Source organism: Chroicocephalus ridibundus, chromosome 3, assembly GCF_963924245.1.
Source record: "Chroicocephalus ridibundus chromosome 3, bChrRid1.1, whole genome shotgun sequence".
Lineage (NCBI taxonomy): Eukaryota > Metazoa > Chordata > Aves > Charadriiformes > Laridae > Chroicocephalus > Chroicocephalus ridibundus.
In genome coordinates this window covers 62,287,659-62,312,331 of record NC_086286.1, presented here as the reverse complement: position 1 = coordinate 62,312,331, position 24,673 = coordinate 62,287,659, and the positions used below count along the sequence as shown (strand labels likewise).

The 24,673-nt window shown below is 40.3% G+C and overlaps 1 protein-coding gene across 4 annotated transcripts in view; it reads right to left on the bottom strand.

Annotated features, from left to right (window-relative positions):
* The window catches only part of TULP4 (TUB like protein 4), a 148,932-nt gene that overhangs the window by 12,442 nt on the left and 111,817 nt on the right, over positions 1–24,673 (bottom strand). For all 4 annotated transcript variants that reach the window (XM_063329404.1, XM_063329405.1, XM_063329403.1 and 1 more), the window contains 6 exons: positions 19,855–20,035; positions 17,214–17,348; positions 13,110–13,276; positions 4,076–4,300; positions 1,458–1,692; positions 813–957 (listed from right to left, as the gene is read on the bottom strand). In XM_063329404.1, coding sequence (XP_063185474.1) covers positions 813–957; positions 1,458–1,692; positions 4,076–4,300; positions 13,110–13,276; positions 17,214–17,348; positions 19,855–20,035 — 1,088 coding nt within the window. The remainder of the gene's footprint in view (positions 1–812; positions 958–1,457; positions 1,693–4,075; positions 4,301–13,109; positions 13,277–17,213; positions 17,349–19,854; positions 20,036–24,673) is intronic.

Below are 24,673 nucleotides of genomic sequence, written 5' to 3'. Positions count from 1 at the left end.
AGAAATGGAAATATGACACCTGGGCTGGCAGATCGCCATGCTAGTACAGCAAACCAAGGTGACACAAACTTCGCCAGTCCTCTTGCTCTAAGCCAAAAGTTACTCCTGAGTCCCATTATACAAAGGGGGTCATGGTCAAGCACCTGAAAAAACTCACTGGTGGAAAAAATAATGAGCAAAAGCTACAGTTCAAAAGTAAGCTAAGGCAGAAAGGTAGGTTGTGGGTTTTTTCCTGAGCCATTTTGGTTTTATGCTCAGGAACTGATGGTTCTTTTGTCAAGTGCTAGTAAACTAAAACTTAGGTATTTCACACATTATATTCCCATATAAAGGGGTGCATTTCCTTTGCCTCATACTAGGACAAGCTTATAATAGAAAGTCTTTGGAAAAGTGTCAGCTGCAGCTAGAAGGCATCAGGGCCTCAATCCCATAACATCAAGCCAGCAGACAGATGCCCAGTGAGGCTCTGTGCAGGTGGAGGGTTCTGTCTATGCACATAATGAATATAATAAAGACCTTACAGGAAAGCAATGAGACAAACTAATAGCTTAGAAGCCTATTTTGCATAACATTACAGAACCTTGGCAACCCAGTGTTTAAAACAATCTGCTTGTTTAGGTTCCGAGGAGAGGAGAGGAGAGGAGAGGAGAGGAGAGGAGAGGAGAGGAGAGGAGAGGAGAGGAGAGGAGAGGAGAGGAGAGGAGAGGAGAGGAGAGGAGAGGAGAGGAGAGGAGAGGAGAGGAGAGGAGAGGAGAGGAGAGGAGAGGAGAGACCTGGGGGAACAGAGGAAGAAATAGCCAAGAAATTATTACCTAGGGAGCTTGGGTGATTTGCTAGCCCGACTGATTTTGGGAGATTTCTTTGCTGCCCAGTCATCACTCAGTTCAATATCGCTGGAGTCCGAGCAGTTGCAGCTGTCAATCACAGTGGAAATCAAGCTGTTTCCATAGATTTCATCTATCAAGACAGGCCCCAGAAAATGTAAGTGCTGCTTCAGAAAACTGCTATCAGTTACAACTATCAGTCAGCAGAAACATAAATCCAATCCACAGGCAGCAGTGGAGATAAAACTATGCAGAGATAATCAACCGTTCTTCACTCTGCCTGGTATAAATTCCAAATTTCCAATGCTTCAAACTCAAGTGAACATGATTCAGAGAGGTGAACAGCATTCAGTCGACTTCAAAAGTGAGACTAAAGAATATTTTGTGCTAATTAGCAATCTATTCCCCAGTGTTCAAAATACAAGAAGTTCCCTTTTGTAAAACAGAAGACAGCATGGTATAATTTCAGAGGTTTGAGCCTAGGTCATGCTGAAGATTTTTTTTGCATCAGAAAAAAAAAAAATCAGATGCCACCTTCCATGTTGCATATATAGATTTTCTTTAACTCTTGAGGATTTAATATCTAAAATCTTTCTAAATAACTTTTTATACAGAGCAACAATTCAGTTCTACCTGCTTTTCCATCTGTTTTAGGATCCATGATGACAAACTCTGGCCGCAACTTGCTGATACGACGTCCTTTCAGGATAGGCACTAATCCGCCAAGGTATTCCAGGTACAGAGTATAACATGGACCACCGACCTCTGGGTCATCTTCTGTCCGCTTCATCGTGCAGTGAAGGCGTTCATTACCAGCTGTTGGGTAGCTGACAAAATCTCTCATATTGTTTGGGTCTGGGATAGGAGGCTTAATTAAATGAAGGAAGGAAAGAGAAAGTTTCCTATAGGTTATTAGGTTTTTTTCTGTGGTGACTTAATCCTAAGGCAACTAACTAAATTTAAACACAACTCTAACTTGGCAGGTCAAAATTAGTACAGGCTACCATGTGAGTTATGCAGGACCCCCACGCAAGACAGAGTGGCTGTGTATTGTTTATTTAGGTCAAAAGCAGTTGTACACAGAAAACTAAAATCAGTTACATCAAAGAGGAAGGTTGGACCTGTGGTTAGAACACTGAATTAGACAACAAACCTGTATTCAAGTCATGGCTCTAACACAAAGTTCTCTTTTAACTTGGGTAATGTGGTCAAGTCTAAGTCTCAGAGTATCTTGCCTCTTGCTGGCCCTCAAAGTGAACTTGGCCACCCAGGTTTCCGCTCCTGGTTGGTGTTGGTACATGCTATGCCACTATGCTACAATGCCGTCAGCTCTGAGAGAAGCTTGTACCTCTTATATCACTTCCAAGCACATGACCCATCTTTGCTGAGGGCCTATTTTGCATGCAATGTGGAGAAATACGAGCACAAAGCTCAGGGTGGGTTACTCTGCCCTGTTTCTAGAACCCTGTCTTAATCCATGAAGAGCTCAGTCCTAAAGCAGTGGACCGCATTTGTCTAGGACAATGTAGCCTGTATGACAAAAATACTACTTATGTGTGTAAGTCAACACAATTTCTTTCAACATGAAAATACAAGAAAAAAAATGGGAAAAAAGGAACCTCCTTAACCTGACAAGATGGATATGGGCTGAAGAGAGATCTATAATGCAGTCCTCAAGCCGGAGGGGGAAGAAGGTGACTTGCCAGGCACTGGAGGCATGGCTGACTGTGTAGGTGGGAGTATGTGGCTGGGGAAGCGCCAGGATAAAATATAAAGCAGTGCTGAGGAGGCTCCAGAAACACCCATGAAACTTTAGGGCCACGTGGCTTCTGGGAACTCTGCTTCAGGCTCTCAGCTACGCAGCCCCATGACTGCTCCCACACTGGCATCCCCTCTAGGAGGTGACAGAAGGGTTGCTGGCAATGGACGTGCCCCTGTGCTGCCTCTGCCCCTCTGATCCCTGTCATGGCTCCCAGCCCTGCTACAGCCAACTGCTGCCTTCATCCCATCCCATCCCATCCCATCCCATCCCATCCCATCCCATCCCATCCCATCCCATCCCATCCCTAACAGCCAAGCAAGCATCACTGATGCTCTAGAGAGCTGCAGGGGTAGCTCTGGGACAACATGGAATCACAGAATCATAGAATTGCCGAGGTTGGAAGGGACCTTTAAGATCATCGAGTCCAACCATTAACCTACCCTGACAAAAACCACTTCTAAACCATGTCCCTAAGTGTCCCATCTACCCTTTTTTTAAAAAGGATGGAAAGCTTCCTGGGGAGAAGTAAGCATGCTAGAAAGAACTGAGACACACTGGTCTGTTAAATATACCACATCTTTGGGGACAGAGGAGTTATGGTTACAGAAAGGCATATATTCTTTTCTGGCAAATGAGATGTTCCACAGTAGCACAAATTGCCCCGATTAGCAGTACCCAAATGGAACTGCTCTGAATCATTATTTTATAGGCCTAATTTGTTCTCGTTTAATCTGGGCCAGCTCCACTGATTTCAAATTATTCTAGCTCTGCATTGTTTTAACAAGGACCTAAAACTGGCCCAAGAGGATGCTGTAACACATACACAAAAACTGCGTAACACAAAAATATACGTTTGAATATAGGGCATTCATCAGCTAATGCTCCAGTTTACAGGCTGTGATAAAGAGTTTGGAAATCCTGACATGTGCCTGAGGGCAAAACCACGAAACAAAGGGGTCAAGCAGATGGCTCTGCCTGTGGTACAGGAAAAGGCATAATATCTGATTCATTTTCCCATAGCACTGTTGGAGGAGTAAGGTTAGCAGAACTCACTGTCAGCAGAAATGCTTGGGCAGCCACAGATCTTAAGCATAACTTTCCTGGCAATATAAGGACTCATGTAACAAGCAGGGAGGCAACAGTTTTACCACTGTGAATCTCTCCTATAACTGTGACACAGCATAATCATCAGCGTGAGCTTCTTCAGAAGTCTTTGTGAGTCACCAGCATATTTTACCCTTGGAAAGGCCATCCCCATGGAATAACGCAGATTAGCATGTGTGAGCCCTCCTTTCAGATTTTAATAGGCACCAAATGGATCAGTGGGCTCTTGAAGAGGACAGGAATGACCCTTAATCAAGCTTTTAAAATGATAATTATGATAATTATAATATCGCATAATTTATCCATTGTCGCTTAGGAGCAGCATGGAGGTGGGGGAAAATCAAGCAACCCTTTCCTCTTCACACACACGTTTCTTTTCTTTTACCTTGATTGTTGGTATAAAGGCAGTGGTGAGGTACGAGCAGAGCCGAGGGGGCAGGGTCAGTTTGCTGATATCCTTGTCATCCCGCAGACAGCTAGCGATGGTCTGCTGGCACAGCAGCTGCAGACTGGAGACCCTGTGCTCGACTCTGACAACATACAATGCAGGTCCGGAAGCCATCAGCAGGCGCGAATCCCTGTGACCCCAACAGATGGAGATGATGGGACGCTGCGTGGGGAGGAAAAGGATACAACTTTAAAAGGGCGCACACTTTCTCCAAGATAGTCGCAGAGCAAGCGACCGCATGAATTCAGCACCGATCATGTTACCCTAAGTCCTCCAGAAACTTAAACGCTATCGCCCACAAGAAGGGAGAAGAATGTGAACATCTGAAATTATCGATAACAGTGGTTGATGGGTATACAGTGCTTTTTACACACAAGGCTCAAAGCTCTTTACACAAGGGATTGTCTACCAAATTCATTACCTAGATAAGTGACTTTAAAGTCACACAGCATTACCTCACATCTTTTGATGCCCTATCCAGGTGATTTCTTCATTCACCTAATCAATCCTCATCCACTGGTAACAGCTTGCATTGTACAACGGAAAAGTTAAATTATATGCCCAGAGACAGTAAACTAGTGGATAAAACCCAATTGGCTTTCTTGTCTTGCACTGAGTCTTCTGCTGCACAGTGTCTCTTTTGAACTACTCCCAAAGAAAGTGAGCTATGAAAGAGCACCAGGAACAAAACAGAGAATGGCCTTTTGTCTTCTGCTTGTCTACACACAGGAAATGTCTAAATTCATGACAGTAGAACCAGAAAGAGTCAGGGGCGACTGGCAGTAAGTGTCAGAACGAGGAGAATAACAATAAACAAATGCTGCTTTGGACATTATTCCCTGCTGCATGAACATTAAGGGTTTATGTGAGAATACTGATTTGTGCTTGCAAGGAACTCTCTTCCTAAACCCCATCTTTTTCATGTAAAGCACCAGTCTGTTGCGACCTCTTGTAGCCCTATCACTATTACTTTTGCTCTTCATGAGTGTTACCTGCATCCACCTGTCATCTCTTGCTTTCTGTGTTTCAAGGCATCTGTATTTGCGCATGTACACGTATTGTATGGAATTTCAATTCCACAGCTGCTACCTCTACACAAATAAACTACACAAAACTCTCACATCGTGAAGAATACTGTGCAGCAGGCTGCAATCAGTGAACTACAAAAGGTTTACTTCTTCCTGTGAAGGCATCCCTTCTTTTCACAATCTGTGACACTCAAGAGTTTAAGCAAACATGTTTTTCTTAGAAATTATGAACTGTATTTACCGACAGGTCAGGATCTCTTTGGAATATATTTGCTCTTCACAAGATGCAGCAAACGAGAATTAACTATACAGAAGACAAAAGTCAAGGCACCATGAGTAGTAACTTTTATCTACTCCTCTCTAGTAACATGGTACCCAGATACCTGGGTTAGATCAGCCCAGAAGTTACTAATCTAGTCTGCGGAAAAAATCTTTCCCTTCACTTACAAATTCAAGATGCTTAAAGGTGAGAAACCAGGACAAGATGTTTTTAGGAGAATGATATAAAGCAGAAAGCAGCTGCACAGCACTGTATCAATGTCTATCGTCAAGATAAAGGGTTGGATGAAATTACTTTTTCAGTGAAAAGATCTTCCCTGCTATGTCGTCTTATCCTAGATTTAAATTTCAAGGAAAATATTGGTTTTAAAGTGGGAGGAATGAAGAAGCTTCATTTTCATTACATCTAGGCAACACCACACACACACTTCCATGGAGGCACAAGCCTCCAGGCTGACTGATATGCAAATGGAAAGCAGCAACATGTGAACCTTGTGATTTTCACAGTAATTGCTAAAGGCATTTTATAGTCGAGAACTTAAAAAGAATTGAAAAATCCTTTGTGTACCATCAATAACTATTACGTGGCTTGTCATAATCTGTAGGACAGAGCCTTAAATTTGATGAGCGATCACATAAAGTATCCCCTACTGATTGGTATTTTCATGATTTGAGAGTGTGGCTCAGCCCTCATACTGCCTGGCAGTAATGAGACAGTTCAAGCTGCTTGTAAAATAAATGCCATTGAAAAGGCACTGACACAAGTTAGGTACCTGCCATATCTACTATATGACAGCCTGAGAAAGGCACCAGTACAAGTGACCCTGATTACCCCAAGGGCTGAATTCCAGCATGGGCAGAACTATCTACCTGATCGTTACCATGGGATGCAAACTGCATCCTTCTGTTCACCTTGCATCAACTAAAGCTTACCTATAAATCCAGTGAAGGAACAAACAAGTATGTGACTCAGCACACAAATGTTTATTTATTGGATAGAGTTTAATGCCAGAAGAGAAGTCTAATATCCCAGCTATCATAATCCAATACAGCACATCCAGATAGCCCTACCATGAAGTCTAGTATTGCAGCTATTATAACCCAATATATCACACCCAGATAGGCCTCTCTTCTTCCACATACAGTCAAATGAAATCACTTCTCTCCTCAGGTTACCACTGCCTACAAAGATGCAGACAGCACCAGTGGAAGAACCTTTGCGATCTCAAAAATATTCCCAGGGTTTGAAATGTTGGGTGGGATCTCTGGCAACACAGCATTGTGGAGCTGGGGAAGAGCAGAAAGTCAGAAGTCGAAAGACATTGCCTCACTGCATGATTTCACCACAGTTTCCCAACCAGCAACCATAGCTCAGCTACCTTCTAAACTTCTCAATGTCTGATTCCCCTATACTCTGTTTATGTGTTTTTATGTAAACAGTAAGTGAGTGGGTGCATGTTTAAACACATGCATGCACACACACAATACCTACAAGTGTTGTACTGTTTGTAAATCATGACAATTCTACTCCTACATTTGTATATTTAGTCTCCCCACACACCTCACGTGTCTTAATCTTAGTATTTTCAATCTCATCAAAGAGCACTTCTTCCATACTGGTTTGTCTTTGCTTACTGATTCACACACGCCTTGCCTTCCTTTTCTACGGAATGGTCAGTCCCCCAGCACTCCTCAAGCCTAATATCCAGCAACACTTCATTCACGCTGAAGGGCTAAGATTTAAGGTGAAGTTTAGGGAAAATTAGCCTGTCGTTACAGGCTTGGAGAAATAAAAGATCACCCAAATGCCAGGTCTGACCTGACCTTTAAATGTACTGCTCCAATAATATTTTTCAATAACTACACTTCCCACTCTTTCCCTTGAAGGACAAGGGATATGAATCAATTACTGCAGCAAGTCAGTTACAAGCTGGCTACAGCTTTCTTACCAAACTCTGCTAAGAAAAAAACAATTGAACTCTAACATCCAACCCAAAATATTGCTCCCCATAAAAACATCCACTTATTTGCATTGTTTTAGCAAAAAAAGAAGGAAAGAAGTTGTTGATACCCATATTGCACCCGTTAGAAAATGAACAAGCAGATTCTAGCACAGAAGAAATCTATTCTCCATGTTTGCACACTAGTTTTTTTCTGCTAGCAGCAAGGAAATGCAGCTACAAATAAAAAGTCTAATGATAATTTCTAATCTCACTTTGCATATATAAATATCACCAGGTTTTGAAAATTCTCAGCACAAACTGTAAATATCTGAATGAATTCCAGGGTTTAAATACAAACGTGTAGGGAAAAAAACTTGAACTTGTACACACAGATAGGATTTAGCTCTATGACAATTATATATTAGAAATAATTGGCCAAAGGACAAAAACTGAGATGTTTTATCATGAGAAATACTGACTGAAAAAGCATCTCAAAAAGGATCTCTTTTTCTATTTTTTTCTGAGTGGGCTTGAAAGTCAGCTACATCTACTCAAATTTGTACCCCCAGCTGGGATGTCAACTTCCCTTAGAAAAGCACGCGGGAATGGATATTCCGGATCAAGCTCTGTGGTTGCTTCTTTTGTCTCTTACAGGAGAGAACATAATTTATACACCTTTCATCACTTGTATGCAGTTCAGTCAATGAAAACGCTGTTCAAGCTGATTCTTGCCGCCTGCCTTGAGCTCAGAAATCCTGAGCCATGGGGCTTGCCTGCTGCTTGCTCTAATCTCTTGTCTGCTGGCACTGGGAGTCCCACTGGTAATGAAATAAAAATAGTATTCCAGGGCAGAAAGCCCAGTAACAAGCAGGGTTTTTCTCAGGAGGAAGAACCCAACTGCAAAATAGTATCTAGTGAACGGTATGTGTAAGTAAAACTCTGACGTACATTGCCTGCTTTCTCTCACTTTAGACTCCTCGTGTGGAGACAGGCACTTTTCCCTCTGCTTTTTTCAGAGAGAAGCTGGAAGGTGCAATAGCTGCAGTGCCCACTCGGCTCTTGTGAATTGTGTGTGCACATCTCTGTACTGCCACACCATTCGTGGGTGCATATATGGAAAATATCAAGGTCCTTATTGATATTCCAAAGAATGTTTCACCAGGTAGTTCTAAACTGTTGCTCTTGTTTCTCTTTCTGTAAGAAAATAAACTCCTCTTGAAGCTTTGTTGTCACACAACAATAACTAAATAGGATAAATTTCAGGTGATATAGATGAAAGGCCATGTTAATTCAGAAGCAACAAACCTGAACACTCTATGTGAAATAAATGACAAAGTAAGCCAGGTCAGCTTAGCTGGGTAACGTAAAAGGCAGCTTCTTCTCTCCTTTTCAGGCCTTAGTAAAATAGCTTTCACACAACTACCAGGTTTCTGCAGGATCACGTCTATCCATTCAGATGCCAGGACATTGCCAGCAGAGAAGCAGCCCGTGAAATGCTGTGCAAGCTGTTGCTGACAGCAGCATGTTTAGAGCAAGCGGGTCTTCTCAAAGACTCCTGGAAACCTCTCCCATAAAGATTTAGCCTTTGGTACACCACTTTGACTTAGCATGTTAAAATATTACACTGATAAAAATGCAATTACAGTTTTTCTGCATCTAATCTTGTTGCCTATGCAACTGATTCTGGAATATGCGGGGCTCAGTTCACTCTTATCCTCCTTCTTCATTGCACTTAAGGTTTAAATCTGTTCTTACAAGAGTCACACAGTGGTATAAAATCATAAACTAATGTAAATTGACTGTAGAATTATAGGTGTATAGATGAGATCAGCATCGGTGTTTCTAAATCCATGTTCTTGTTCCCCCGGTCCTCTCTGGGACATATAAAAAAGAAAATTATAAAAAGCGAATAAGGAACTAAAATATAAGCCACAACTTTGAACTGTTGGACAGAAAAAATTCACAGGTTTGTTTAAACTGGCAGTAGGTCATTTTGAAGTGATCCTGTAGAAGATTCCTCTGTTTAAAGTTCAACTGGGAAGATACGAAGCAGATGTATCCACTCAGACGCAAGAGCAGGCAGGTACGGTAGGTTGGTATAATAAAGACCTGTCTGCACATCAGACAAGAAATTCTGAAGCGACAGAACTGGGTTGCAGCATTTCCTGTGAACCGCTTCAGTAAGACTGTAAAACAGTCTTGAATGAGTTGATTATTCTCATCCTTGCTTGATGTTGTGAGGATTTAGCAAATAATGGAAGAAATCAACATTCTTCCAATTAAAAAAAAATATGACCAGCAGGGCAGCCTGCTATTGTAATCACATTTTGAAATGTTGAAAAAGCAGGACCATGGAAAAACTGCCAGCTAAAAGAACTGGGCATATTTTTGGTACATCAGGTTGGTGATTGTGTACACGAGGGCGAGTATACTAAAAGCTAAGTTTTACAGAAATTGATAGTATATTTTTGAATAGTTATCATCTGATCAACAGCCTTTAAGATATGCTCTTTGTATAAAATAAATAACCAGCATCGACTCTTCGGAGTCACAGTATGGACCCTGTTTTCACAGAACTGCTTCCAATAAGATAAAAGTCTGGTGTGACTTTCTGAAGTCCCTTCAGAAATGTTTTCATCATTCTTTCAAGGTTCAGACCAGTTTGGTCCTGTGTAGCTGAAGTTCAATATTTGCCCAACCCTTACCAACACTTTTTCAGCTCTTCCCACTGTATTCTGCAAATACATTCTTGCAGCATGTCAGGGTGGCAGGCCGAAGCCTCAGAGCGGGGAACAAGAGAGACTGTTACACCGTGCTAACTATACCACTCTGTTTATGAACACTATTTTTCATGCAAAGCCACTGCGTTCATTTGGATTCAGACAGAGGATGCCAAAATCATACTAAAGCTGGAGGAGAAGGTGGCATATAAAACACCTTGAAGGGATCCATGACAACAGTCATCATCAAGATGAGTAACCTGCAGTACCCAAATCTATTCTATCTTGGGGTTTGCAGTGACTTTATGTTAGGTAACGTTCCAGCCAAGTTGCATATAAATCCTACATCAGTTTTAGACTGAGTTTTGTTATAAACAATAAAATTTCTTGTTTCCTAAATATCCTACCAAAGACGCTCCGCTCAGACAAACACTAGAAACGATGACGGTTCAGTATACCTTACTGATAAAACTTTCAGACATCTGCTTTATCAAAGAGTTGGAACAGAGGACCACATGGAAAATCAGTTTTGCACCTATTTTCTTTGTTCATTGTTGCTTTACTTTTTTGACTTTAATATTCGGAACAATGCTCATTTAGAATAAATGTGCTTTTCTAGTCACAGATTTGCTTGCTTCAGAAAAAAGTTTTAGCAGAAGAGTTGAAGATGAGGAAATTCTTTTATTTTCTCCAATTCTTTTCTTCAATAATCAGTGATGAATTTTATAAAATCCCATTAGAAGACTGACTGCATGGGGCAGAAAACTAATGAATTTACTCTGATGAATTTGTCATCAAATTACTGGGACCACTGACTCGTTCTGTCATCTTTGCATATATGTCTTTGGAGCAGAAGCACAGAATAACAAAAGTTACTAGCAATTTTTTTGCAACGGCAGTTTTTATCTGGTTTTGATAGTAAACCAAATACTTTGCAGTGTTCTAGCATACCTGTCACTTAGCTGGTAATACTGTTAGACCAGCATTCAAATACATAGAAGCATAAAGTCCACATGAGCAGATACAGGTGTCCTGAAAGACCCCTCGCTTCCTCCTGCAGCTGAGTAAATAGGAATTTAAATGCACAAAATAAAGAGAATAAACACTAACTAAGAAGAGGAGAGGAGTGGCTTTAATTTTAGGCAGGTTTATGAACACAGTTTTTTTAATAAACATAAATACATCCGTTTGAATGACATTTTTAACCTGGTTTACTAAGGAAATGAGACTCCAAGACTGCGTTATTAATTGGTGGTTGCCACCCCCACCCCCCTTCACTTCCAACCTGAAACTGTTGACTTTTCATCTGAAGTTGACAAAGGGGGAAGAAATCTCCATGATGTTAAAATGCTGCAATTTCAGTGAAAATTAGCAGCTGGAAAGAGCAGAGGGCCTCACGTTAGTATTTTCACTATGAGAAATACAGCAGTATGAGCTTGGAAATTACCTGTTCTGCATGACCTGTCAATTGTCCTATAAGTACTCATATAATGGCAGATTAATTAGCCCTCATGTCAACCACAATATGTGCTTTCTCCCAGTTGATTAAGTAGAGGAGAAAGAAGAGCTGGTAAGTTGATAGGATACAGGGAGAGCTAGAGGAAACGAAGGCATCGGAGGTGGCTGGGAACAAAGTTGGGGAGAGAGCGGCAGGAGATGAGCCTGCACACACACCCCCCTTAAGGCAACCTGACCCCATCAGTTCCACTGCTCAAACCACAGCTTGATTTCACAATTTTACACCGGAGTGTTACACTGGTTCAACAGCTAACACGGACACACAGCATTCTGGTACTGAAGTAACAGAATGAGGTTTGGTTTTTACCTGGTCTGGGAATGAGCAACACTGGTATAAATATGTTTTCTGCAGAATCGATCCAGAGAAGAAAGGGCTGTGCTACATTGCTGAAAGGGCTATGTTTAAGACCCGAAAGCTGTGTGTATGGGTAAGTCCTTTAGACACCTAAATCAGCATTAGACATCACTGTACATATTTAGGTTGGCTTTAGAGAACATTATTTTATACATTACAAAACTAAGGAATTCTATCTAAATTAGAGTGCTAACGTTAATAAGCACAGGTTAATGCTAAATACAAGCAAACACAAAAGCTTAGCAGCCGGTTTACTACGTCATCCTTTTGTATCCATCCCAGATCAGGGTACTGAAAAAGAAATGATAATAAATGGTATCATCATTAATCATAATTAAGTAAATATATATAGCATTTTCCTTCACTTTTAGGTTCCAAAGCTATTATAAATTAATTAAGTTTCACTAGTAACAGTCAGAAATCAGAATGGAGCCAGCCTTATTCTGCAGAAAATTAAATAAACTGTAGAGTGACATTCAGCTGGGTTCTAAAATATCAGTAAAGCCCTATGAAGCATTTCGTGCTCCTAAGCAGCACACAGACCATGTGCTGACATTTACTTGTCAACTAACACAACCGAGGTAACAGTGAAAGTCTGTACAGAAGGTGGGAACAGAAACAAGACTTTCTGATTCATCCTTCTCCATCTGATGCCATAAAAAGTAGAATATTGCATCAGATCCACTGATTGTACATTAGAAAATTAGAGCGATAACAAGGAGAGAATAATTTTGTGGTTATGACCCTGGACTTGGAATATTTTTGTCCAGTTCTTGGCTCTGCTACAATGTCAAGCATGTTATCCAGTTCTCGCTCTTCAGTCACTTATCCGTGAAACAACCCAATTTCCTTTTTCTGTCTTGTCTGCTCATGGGCCAATGGTTTTGGGAAACAGACTGTTTCTCACTATATTTTTGCACAATGCAGTGGGCCTTAGAATCAGATGCACTCTTGGATGTCTATCTTAATGCAAACAATAATTATTTATTGTGCATTTTTATCTATATTGCATTTCAGAATGTGTTCAGGTTTTGTAAACTTTCTCACATTGCAGGTCTGTACCAAAGAGCTGATGTGGGAAAAGCATGTCGGCAAAGCATTGAGAACTGACTTCAAAATATCTCCTACCTGCACAGGTGTCTCCAGAGTGTAGATATGCTCCCCACGCACATTGTAGAACTTGACAAGCGCGCTTTTCAACAGGGAACCATTGCTGAGGTCAACTAGCTGGCTTTGCTTCTCCATGCCTGCTACTGCAAGTAGGTCTCCTTGTGTACACCACTGTACCACCACATCTGAAATTGCAAAGACAGTTTGCAATAATCATTTGATGAGAATCAGTAGGAACAGCATTTCCAGATGCTGCAAAGTGACTTGAACGGCTAAATCACGCTCTCAAACATTACTTAAGTACTTAGAAACATAAATCCTTTCATCGAAGTAGTAGCAAATACGCTGCATATGCACTTCCAAGAATGACATTCTTTTTATTTTGTAAATTGCAAAAAAGGTGTAAAAACCATTCATTTTTCTTTCTCTATGGTGAGTCTAGAATGTAATCAGTCGTTGCTCCTAAGTACAAGAATGTATTAGAGATACTAAAACTGATGTGGAAGATTGTATGCACACCTTTGGGGTAAATAATCGGAATTAAGTTAATACGCACAAAAATAATGTCACTGACTAAGACAGCAGCAGTAGAGAGCAGAGTATTTGTCTGGAAAGGCCTACAGCGCAAAAAAGAAGCGTATTTGGCAATGCCTCATGTTCCCACTGCTGTGAATATAACTTTTAGTATCACTCAAACTAGAGTTATATTTTGGTATAACACCAAACTAGAAAGACTTTTGGATTTTTGTCCATAAATACAGATGGCCTCTGTGTCATAGGTTTTCTTTTGACACATGACTTGAGAAAATCTACTCATCTGTCTAGCAGGAGATTGCCAGAAGGACACAGGGATTGCTTAGTCTCTCATATATGCGGATACGAATATAGGTATCAGTTACTTTTCCTACAGGAACCTCACGATGAGGAACGCCCACAGCTTAATTTGGGGATGCTAATTTCAAACCCTTATATCCTCCAGCTCTTTATCACACTGCAACAAGAGCACTAAACCTGTACTTTGTGTTTCTGCTTGTGTTCCATAGGCAGATTTGCATGTGCAAGTAATACTGAGCTAGTCTTTAAACTTTTTTACTCTTAAACCGGAGGTGAAAGGCAGCTATTTTGTGCTGAGACAAAGTGAAGGTAAAGACAAAACTTTTGTGCTCTGGGATGCTCAATCTGCCAAGAACCTTTTGAAGACATTTGTGGGCGAGAAGCTGTCTTCAAATGAAGAAGCAGGAGAAAAATGAGAGTTGGCAGGAAGGATCTCAAAATTGTTTCAAGTTGTCAACTTGTCATTTCCAGGGACTTCTATGTGCAGTTTAAAATGGTTTTGTATTATTTCAACTTTCTCATATTTCTCATGGGAATTATGCTTCTGTACGTGTCAGAGGCAAGACACATGTTCCTCAAGATAATTTTTCCACAGCTAGGCACCCTATGCCTCTTTTTTTCTCTTAGTCCTTAGCCCTCTAAGTAATCTGCAAGGGCATTTATTCATCTTTCTCAGAGAGTATAACGATAGGCAGGTTAGAAATCAGTAAGACACGCTGATCAACTCCACTTTTGGTAACTGGATTAACTACACAACTACCAAAGTGAAAAAGCAGTCTCCTTTGGATACGTGTCTTCAGGTGAAACTTTCAGTTGGTCCCCATACCAAGAGGAAGAAGAGCGATTACCGTGTTCAGCAGTTTTCTCTCTCTCTCTCACAACTCCTAGAATTAGGCTGCTGCAAGGGCAGCAAAGGGCTGGCCATGGCTGCAGCATCCCCCCAGGACAGCACGGCTCTACAGCATGCTTGCGCTGCCAACGGGGTCTTCAACTATTATTGAACCTGGACATAAAATAGCTCAACTGATAACTAGGTCTCAGCATAAGCACAGAGATTAGAAATCAGACGGAGGTTTCATCTAGGGTATCAGATTGCAAGTGAGTCAGTGGATCAGAGCCATCCTTCAAAACAACTTGCCAGCCACTACAGGCATGGATATCAGCAAACCTTGAATAGATAGCACTCTAAACGTGCAATAGCTCTGCAGGCAGCAGTTGTAGCTAACTAGTGCAACTAGTAGATGCAGTTCATCAGTTTTGCAGGTAGCAGTGTACTGAGAATCACTGAGTGAAGAAGTGTGAAAAAAAAGAAAGGATACAACTGAACAGTTCAGGACCTCCACTAGAACTGACAAAATTTCCAGGAGTGTTCAAGATGGATGAAAAGAAGAACTTGTATTTGGGTAATCAAATTCTCATCCAACAGCAAATGTTTTTTTGCATCAATTTAATATGAATACTCCCTGTAAAATGAAAGCTATGCAAAGCTAATAGAACAGCAAAAATACGTTGGTAATGCTTGAAATAGTTTTATAGTTGCCTGCTTTAAAAATACACTAAGTAGTCCATAAAGACAAGGGCATCTGTTGCAGAGACCACAAAGCTATGCTTACAGATTTCAAACAGAGACACATGAATTCAGACTCACACACAATACTGCAGACCATCCGCTCTCAGCAGAATGCCAAGTGGCTGGAGAGGATGGAGACCCTGAACTGGGTGGTTTTGCACATTCTTGCATGTGATAACAACCAGTCACTTGAAAAATAAGCTGATAAGAACGTAGAAAAAAAGTTTACATCTATATGACAGCTATATGCAAAATACTTTCCACCGTACAATGGGTAGCTTCAGAACAACAGAGAGTGATATCCCAATCACCTTTCTCTTTCTGTCTTATACACATTCCCAATCCAGCAAGATGTTGCACATTCTTCTTCTATTGATGCCAACAATATTTACAATCATAAAAAATATTTCTACTGTAGCTTGTACATTAATATTTTGCTAGAGGAGGTGACGTAATTAAAAGATCTTTTTTTTATTCGTGAAAGTCGATGGGGAAAGAGAAACAGGACAGACATCCTCAGCAAGATAGACCCCTGCAACTTTAAATAGAGAATAAGATGGAGTTTGTTTCTCCTACTGTTTCAAGCTGAAAGCTAGGCTAGATGACAAGTCAAGACTACTTCCTCTCCTATTTACTATAATTCTGTAGAGATGCTGGGAACACCCCTTGGTGGATGTAACAAAAGCTTCTCTAAATTGGTTCCAGTTTCCCAGCCTTTAGGTGTCCCTTCATCTGAAGAAGTTTTCTGGATCACAGGGTTGCCCCAGGATGCTACATTTTGCCAGCCACACATTTCTTGTGTTGGCACAGATGGAAGCAGGAGTGGAAATGAAACCTTAAAGGTGATTTTTTAACCTCGTAAAACTACCCTACAAAGTGGATCACCCAAAAATTATTGGGCTGGTGTTATGGCAACTTTTCACCAAAAATATCCTAGCGTTACGGAACAGTTAAGAGTCTCCTCCAACAGATTTTTTTTTTTTTTTAAATCTAATATAAAATTAATTTATCTGTGGAGATGAAAAGAATCAATGGAACTTACATTTAAATATGTGCTTATGTACTGTAGTGAATTAAAACTTCTCCCCAGCAAAGCACCGTAAATTGTACTGAGAGTGTTGGCAAAGTAAGGTACTTCTTTGATAGGTAAGAACAGTAAAAATTTCAATGTGAATTAAAGATTTTACATGGAATACTGATCTTACAAACATTCAGGCACATCACTTAGCAAGCTGTATAGTAATCAGCAGAATTTTTCTTCTCTCTGAATATGTTTCCTCGATAATTAATAGTTCTAGCAAGTGTTCAAAATTTGTGGGAGTCAAAGCAGCATTGCGATTCATACCTGGTTACCAAAAGCATGGGAGGAGACCTTGTGAATTAAAGATGCAAAGGAAGTGTTAAGTAGCAGAGGCGTTCACACAAAGAAGCATAAACATATTAGCACATTCAGCTGCAAAACAGCAAACAGATCAATTTGCTCTACAAAACTGCCACAAAAACATGATCTCAAAAACTGAAACATTTTTTTAAACACAAAAACTCTATCAGCCAAGCGCTGCTCTTTCACCAGCAGGTGTCACTGCTGGAAATGGCAATAACAGTGGCTGAGCGCTTCTGGGTTAGGAGAGACAACCGCAAATCTATACACAATCTATACACACATCATTAAATATACAAGAAAAACAGGAAGGGGGTGAAATGGCTCCCTTTTCTACCTTTCAACCCTGAGCGGATGATAGTAGGAGACAAGTCATCATAGTTGTTCATTAAACTGATGTCTCCTGACGTGAAGCTGACAGTAAGTAGTGGCTTGGTGTTCTGCACCGGGACTGGATACGCAGCTGGTCCATCTGCAAAAACAAAGCTCTGGAGTGAGGAAAAGGCAAACAACCAGAAGTAATTACATCCAGGCTGAAATACACCGTACATCAGCCTACCGCCATCCGGAGTGGTTCCAAGCCTCAAACTCTACCTGCTTATGTCTGCAACGTCCACGGGCAAAAGCAAAGCAGGTTTAGCTCGTTAGTTTGTCTGCTTTTGTGAAACCCTAACGCTTTTACTTTGTGAATTTTTACTGCAGTATATCCAAAGTGATTTATGCATATACTCCCCAAAGTGTCCACAAATTGAAAACCAATGCTTTGGAAGGTTTCCTTGAGACCAAAGTTGAAAATCAGTGTTAATAAACAATATAATCACATTAAAAGCTATTTGTTAGATACACCTTCTACCTGGGCAAGTGCTAGGGACTCCCCCTGAAGTCACATAGAGACATTATAAGAACTTCTAAGAGAATATACTGACCTTTCACAAATTACTGTATTTTAAATGTTAAGAGCTAGGCAGCAGCATGAAAAATTACCTGCCAACCTACACAACAGGATCCAAAGCACTCAAAGGTAGAGGTGAGCCCAAATGGAACACCTGATTTTAAAAACCATTTCTGCAAAGCCCCTGCTCCTCTGGGCTTGTTTTTCAGCATTCACTGAAATTCTCTTGCTCAATTACTTCATGACCAATATCACCATCTGTAGCATTCGCTGTTTAACTCTTTTAATTTACAATTTCTGATCGGAGATGCTGCTGGCCCCTGAAAAAATGCTTCTCAAGGCCCGGACAGCATCTTTTCAGTCAACAAAAATGGCAGAGCCAGTTAAGACTTATGTTGCTTCCTGAGCTTGTAAAAAAGCTGATCAGAAAGCATTTTGGAGAAAGATGTCTAGTAATTAGCATCTCTCTGTGTATATAATTTAATAAGAAAAATGTATCAAACTTCCAGTCCTTCCTACACATCTGCGTGAGTCAAAGGTTTGTCACCTTTGAGAGGTTTATGCTGCATCTGCTCTAAAGAAAACACATCATGTTTGGGTAATCATTAAAATAGGCTTGTGGGCTTGTAACGAGTCCACCCACCCCCTGATTGACTCAGAAACAGCTAGTGCATTCCGATCATCTAAGTTCTCATCTGTGTACTCTGCAACTTCACCATCCTCCGACTGAAACCTCAGTATTTTCAAAAAACAACAAAAACCCAATTTAATGTTGTTCTCTATCCTGCTTTAGAAGCTTGCTAAGAAATTTGAAGTTTGTTTCTTTTTTTCTAAGGTAAGAAATCTCACCCAGTACCAAAAGTGAGGTACGAAAGCCAGAACAAAACTCAGTTTTAAAAGATGCTAACATTTTACCAGATGAGCATATTATCTTCTATCGTTATTTGTTAAAAACCTTTGCTTATTATATTCACACATATACACCATTCTGGAAAAAGTAGATTTTTTGACTGAATTGAAATTAGAGTTAAAACTGCAAGAGTCCTCAATTCGGTGGTTCAGTGGATCTGAGATGCAAGCTCAGGATTATTTCTAGCTATTACGTATTTAAAGTTTTCACTGTACAATCACTCTTATATTAATTTAGTTCTTAATTTATTCAGATTTTATACCCTGGAACACAGAAACAGCTTACCTCGATCTTATAGACTAATCAACAGCATTGACAAGGAGAAGTATTAGCATTACTTGAACAAGAAGGACGGGGCTGACTACATGAATACCCAGGCCTCCTAGCTCTTTGCTATTGATGATTTCCAAAGAGTTTAAAACCAAAGCATTTCACTCAATGAGTTATATTCTCACTTAAGGGTAGGGAAGGATGTCTTCCTGACCCTCAATCTGGCAATACGCTCTGAAGCATGGGAATTAGTAACTCCAGACAGCTCCAGTCACCGTCCTATTATGCTGTGCAGGAAGTATTTTCATTTCCAATCCTTCTACGGAATTTATTGAGCTCTTTATATCAGGACTATCAAGGATGGGACTATAATGATGAGCATTACCGAAATCCTATGAAACAGAGATAAAATTAAAGACGTACCTTCCACTATGCCTAGTACTGGTGTCTTTTCACATGAATCTATATAACAATGCATTAACTCCTGTGACTGCACTCCGACTACCTCCATACATATAGATCCCTGCAATACCTCACATCTGCTTACGAGCGAAAGCTGATATGCCCCTATCTAGTGGCTTTCACCCACCCTCACTGAAAACTTTGAGCTTTGTGTAGTTATCTCATTAGTGCAAATGGAGGCAGAGCAACACAGATGAGGCATGACCTACAGCAAGCCATGCAGCGAGGCTGGTGGCAGAGCTGGGAATGAACCCACTCCTCCATACCAGGCCTCTGCTCCATCCCCCACACTACCTCCACAGGAACACACCATCTTTTGGCCTCTACCAGCTTAAAACCACTGCCATCCTACTGCTTCAGTACAGAATGACCATTCCCTGATGTTCAAGATACCTTCACAAATGCTTGCAAACCTGCGACAGAAGAACATGCACACAACACTACCTTGTGGTGGGGAATAGTCGTCAGAGTCTGTGTCGCTCTCGCTGCTGTCCTCCACCAGGAAGCTGGGGTAGTTCCAGGACATGCTGAGGATGCCATCTGACTCGTGAAGGAGTACGTGGGCCAGCATTCGGCCATGGCAGTCCATGACGATAACCTGTCCATCAGCAGTGCCAAACAGTACCTGAAAATAACAGAACAGTCCTCAGTCCCACCAAACGTCAGCCACCGGAGCCTCCTTCAAGTGCATCCTGCAATTAACTAGCTACACTGGAAATTAATTGAAAGCAAAGCAGTCAGGGATGTGAAATGGTGCCACAATAGGACATCACAAGTCAAAGCACCAGGGTCTAGAGGTAAGTTCCTAACATCTCTAAGCAATTAATGTTTCACAGTGCAGTGCATTTTGCTCACTTTAATATGAGCTGTTACACTTTATTTGAACTTGGCCATTACTACCACCAAAGTGAGCTGGCAGAAGGGCTGCCACAGATTCTACAGTATTCTTGAATTATACAGAAACTTCTAAAATCAGTGGCAGAAACCGAGGTATGCATCAATCATAACAATACCAAAAGGCACAGCTGACAAAAATGAGGTCTTAGCAGAGATTTCAAACAGCTTATAAGAAATAGAAAGGTGAATAGAGGAGGACAGGTTATTCAGTTGATGAGCTGAGAGAAGGTGGGAGAACGTCTTCCAAGAACAACATGATCAGTCAACTGGAAGTAGATTATTATAGTCCAAGAGGAAGGGAATATATTACATGTTCAGGAAGAGATGAAGAAGAGCTTCTACCCACCATTTCAAATACAAAATGGATAACACAAGTTTTTTTCTTGCCCCTAAACTACTTCGTAGTCAATGTGTGCTGAATGAAGTCAGACTGACTAGAACCTACAATTTCTTTTTTATAAGCATTTTCTGTCTTGAGGCTTTAAGCAAGTTAAGATCATGCATATTTGATGAATTCTAGAAAAACATCAGAAAATAAGGATTATAAATCCACAAAACAATAAATGCATTAGCCAAGGCCGCTGCTGCTATCATGTAATTCTGTATGAGGTAAATATGTTCTAAAGTGAGTTTTAAAGTGAAAACCAGCCAGCATTAAAAATGAAGCTAATAGGAAGGGTAAATTTTATACTTGCCCTTCCGTCTACCACCTATTTTTGGTGTGTGGAAATTTAAGATTCTAACAATTATATGCCCAGATCAAAAATTCGTCTAGCCTTACATTTAATCTCTAACAGTGGTCAAGTGTTTGGGGAAAAGAAAACAGGATGCACTAAACAGGCACTTCCCTTGTGCGCTCATGTAGTTTCCAGCAAAAAATACTGCCTCTTCTTTGATAATTGATAATTTCACTAGCTAACCTTTACCTCTTAACACTAAAAGAAATACAGAATAATTGTTCCTACTTACATTCTCAACATTGGTCACCATTTTATAGACCTCTATTACCTAATCCCTTAGTTATCTCTTTTCCAAGCTGAAGAATCGTAGCCTACTTAGGATCTCCCTTTACTGTTGCTGCTCAAAGCCGCCAGTCACCCTTGTTGACCTCTGCTATCAGAGGTCTTCCTTTCTATCTTCCTTCTGAGATGTCGTGCCAGACTTGCAGCATTCCAACTGTGTATTATATCAGACTTATACAATAGTATTCACCTAGGAAGCAATTGTCACGGTTGCACTTTTGAAAGTTTCAGAAAGGAAATGTGGCTTCAGGAGTCTCAGTCAAAAATAAGAAGTACTAACATTTTTTCTACAATCAAGGTGAAAATCAGGAAACACAGAAGCTTGTAAAGTAGAATAGCAGTTTAAGAGAGGAACTTCAGTGAAGTCATCATTTACTTAAGAAAATCAATGGAGTTGTTTCACGTTATCAGAAGCAATGAGAAAACAGTATCTGGCTGTCTTAACTGTAATTATTACATTACAAGTTGCAAATAGTTTTGTATTAAATAGCTGCTGGGTTAAAACAGTGGCTAAAATTTGCTACAAGCCTTGGATTGCTATTCTTAGACATAACTCCAAGAACTCAACCTTTGCTCATCTCGCACTCCCTTCTCTCGTGATCCTTTATTCTACTCTTCTTCTACTTGTGTCATGCCATCTTCTTTCACGCTGTTCATTATGTCAATTGCTTTTACATGCATAATCAGTCCACAGCCACTTTCACTATTCATGTTCAGAACATAACTACCCTCTCTCAGATCTCTACAAAACAATCTTCTACAAAGCCAAAATCCTACCAATTGTCATTGCTAACTTCTCACACCACTCTATAGAGTGTCACACCACTCACAGCCTACTCCATAGATTAGTTTCTTACCAGTCTCCTAGGAGTTTTGTAACTGCAAAATACCCAAACAGAGGAGGTGAAATGCTCTATTGTTTCTGAAAACAGCAGTATAAGAGTTCTGCCTCCTAAATTCCTGCAGAAACACTTCATAATTGGGTAGGAACAAAATGTTGGGACTCATCAGCCAGAGTTCAGTCTCATCTCAATCTAAAGCTAATTCTTTCAAGTAGCACTGCCCCCGATTCATTTAAAATTACGAAGTCCTACAGTAACTTCCAATCCAGATCAGAACAGCTGCATGTGGGCATCTTAATTCTTGCACTGGAACCTGAGAAAGCTCTTTAGCAACCTAGAAATGTCAGAGGGCACTCTTCATCTCTTTAAACAGGCTATAGGTTTCAAGGAGTAGCTTTAAGTTTCAGGGTTATTGTAGCAATACAACCTTTAAGATAAAAGCATTTATCAGGCTGATAGTCCTGCTGGCTGAACTCCTGCTGAAGCTGTAAAAATGTCTAATGGTGTTATCATCCACAACATTACTCAAGTTATAAATGCCACACTCAAGCTACTTATATCAGAAGAATAAAACTCTCTTGACCTTCAGAAAAAAGGTTGAGACACAGGGTATGTCTGAAGGATCCAACAGAGAAATTAAAAGGTTGTACTTTAGCTGCCTACATTCATATTTTTCAGGTATTTGCAGATCTAGGAGGCCTGAGGGAACGTTGGGAAATGGTAATGAACAAGTTATAGTGGCTTGTTAACCCTTGAATACAAAAGCTAAATGATAATAACAGTAATTAAAAAATAATCCCAAGTACTTATTTTTAAGTGGTTCTTTGGCCCCTTGTTCTGCTCTTCTCTTGTCTCATCTCCTCTCCTTTCATACTGTTCATTATTTCAACTGTTTTTACATGTATTATCACTTGTAGAATTGCATTTGTAGAACTATGCAAAATCTGATAATAAAATACCTAAAATCACTCACACAAATCACTCATACATTCAAAGTGTAAGTCATTTACACAACATAAATACAGTATTTCTTTACAAAGCATATCAAATACAAGGAATCCTGCACTACAGTGAAGCTGTAGCTGATTAAAAGTCATACAAATGCAGAGCAGTCTCTAATGGTACCCTGACGGTGTATGCTTTGAAGGGAAAACTCTGACAAACAGCATTGGGATAATTCACAAGCAATTTTCTAAGGGTATCAAGAGCTGAAAGTTGGGTTCAGTCCTGAAACATAAGTGTCTGGCTTCTCCATGAAATCCAAGCTTGGGGTGACTCCTACTTATTATGACAAATTCGAATACCTGAAAAACACCCTTCTCCGAAATGTGCTGGCCTCGTAGCCTCTGTGGTAACTTGTGATGAGTTTCACAAGCTAGTTTTGGTACATCTAAAGGGTTTTCATCAGTTTTTAAACTATTATCCAAGAAATTATCATTCAAGATTGCAATCCCTTTAAACGCCCTAGATTTCAGGGAGTCTTCAATTTTCAGTCTGAAATGTACCAATTCCTAAAAGGTAATCAAAAGGTGGGGTATTCTGCTCTGAAGGTATTTTTTCATGACGAAATGAGTATTAGAACAGCCAAGAAGCTAAAAAAAAAATTCAGTCCAAGAACAACTTGAACCTCTTTGGTGACTTTGCTACACGTGGATCTGTTGTGTTCAACTGTCACTATTCCTCTGAGATGTGTTTTGATGCTGTAATGGTCTGGACCAGATACAGCACTAGCAGAAAATGGTTTGGCAGCACCGAGATCAACAGAGCTACAATGGAGCAACCAGAATCTGAAGCATTGAAGGTCCAAGCTCAGGAGGCCCCCTACTTTGTAAGAGAACTATAATTTAGTAACAGTGGTGTTATTTTTGCACAAAAGATATTTTGTCACTATTTAATTTGGTTTAATGTATGCAAACTGAGCCCAGCGACAGTAAGAATGCTCAAGATTTATGTTAACTTGAATACACTAGCCCAGGAGGAAAAGGGGAAGATCCTGCTATCTCACTACATCTGATTATAGGCAGTAGCTGAGAAAAGTCTATAAATCATAACAATTTCATTACGTCAATGAAGCTGTGCTGACTTAAATCTGCAGGGAACCTACCCACTGTCTGTTCCTACCTCCTAGTCTGTGCTCATTGTCAAAGAAGCTTTCCAGAACTACAGTCACTTTGACTTTTATAATAACTGAGGATAATCCAATCCCAGCAATAAGGTATGCAATGACTCGATGTATATATGAGGGACAAAAGAAAGAATTATTCCCAATCTCAGGTTTTTGTTCTACAAACTGAATAGTCAATACTGTTGCAGAAATATATTGATAAAATAAGATGCTCCCTTCATGACATTTAGTAGCAACGCTGAAGGTTTCTAATGTTGATGGTGAAACAAAACTCCCCGGAAATCTCATCAATACATTTTCGGAACACGGGCTGTCATTCTGCATCAGGGCAGTGACCAAGGCTTTGACTGAAGCTCAAGTTGAAGTATTAAAAGCTA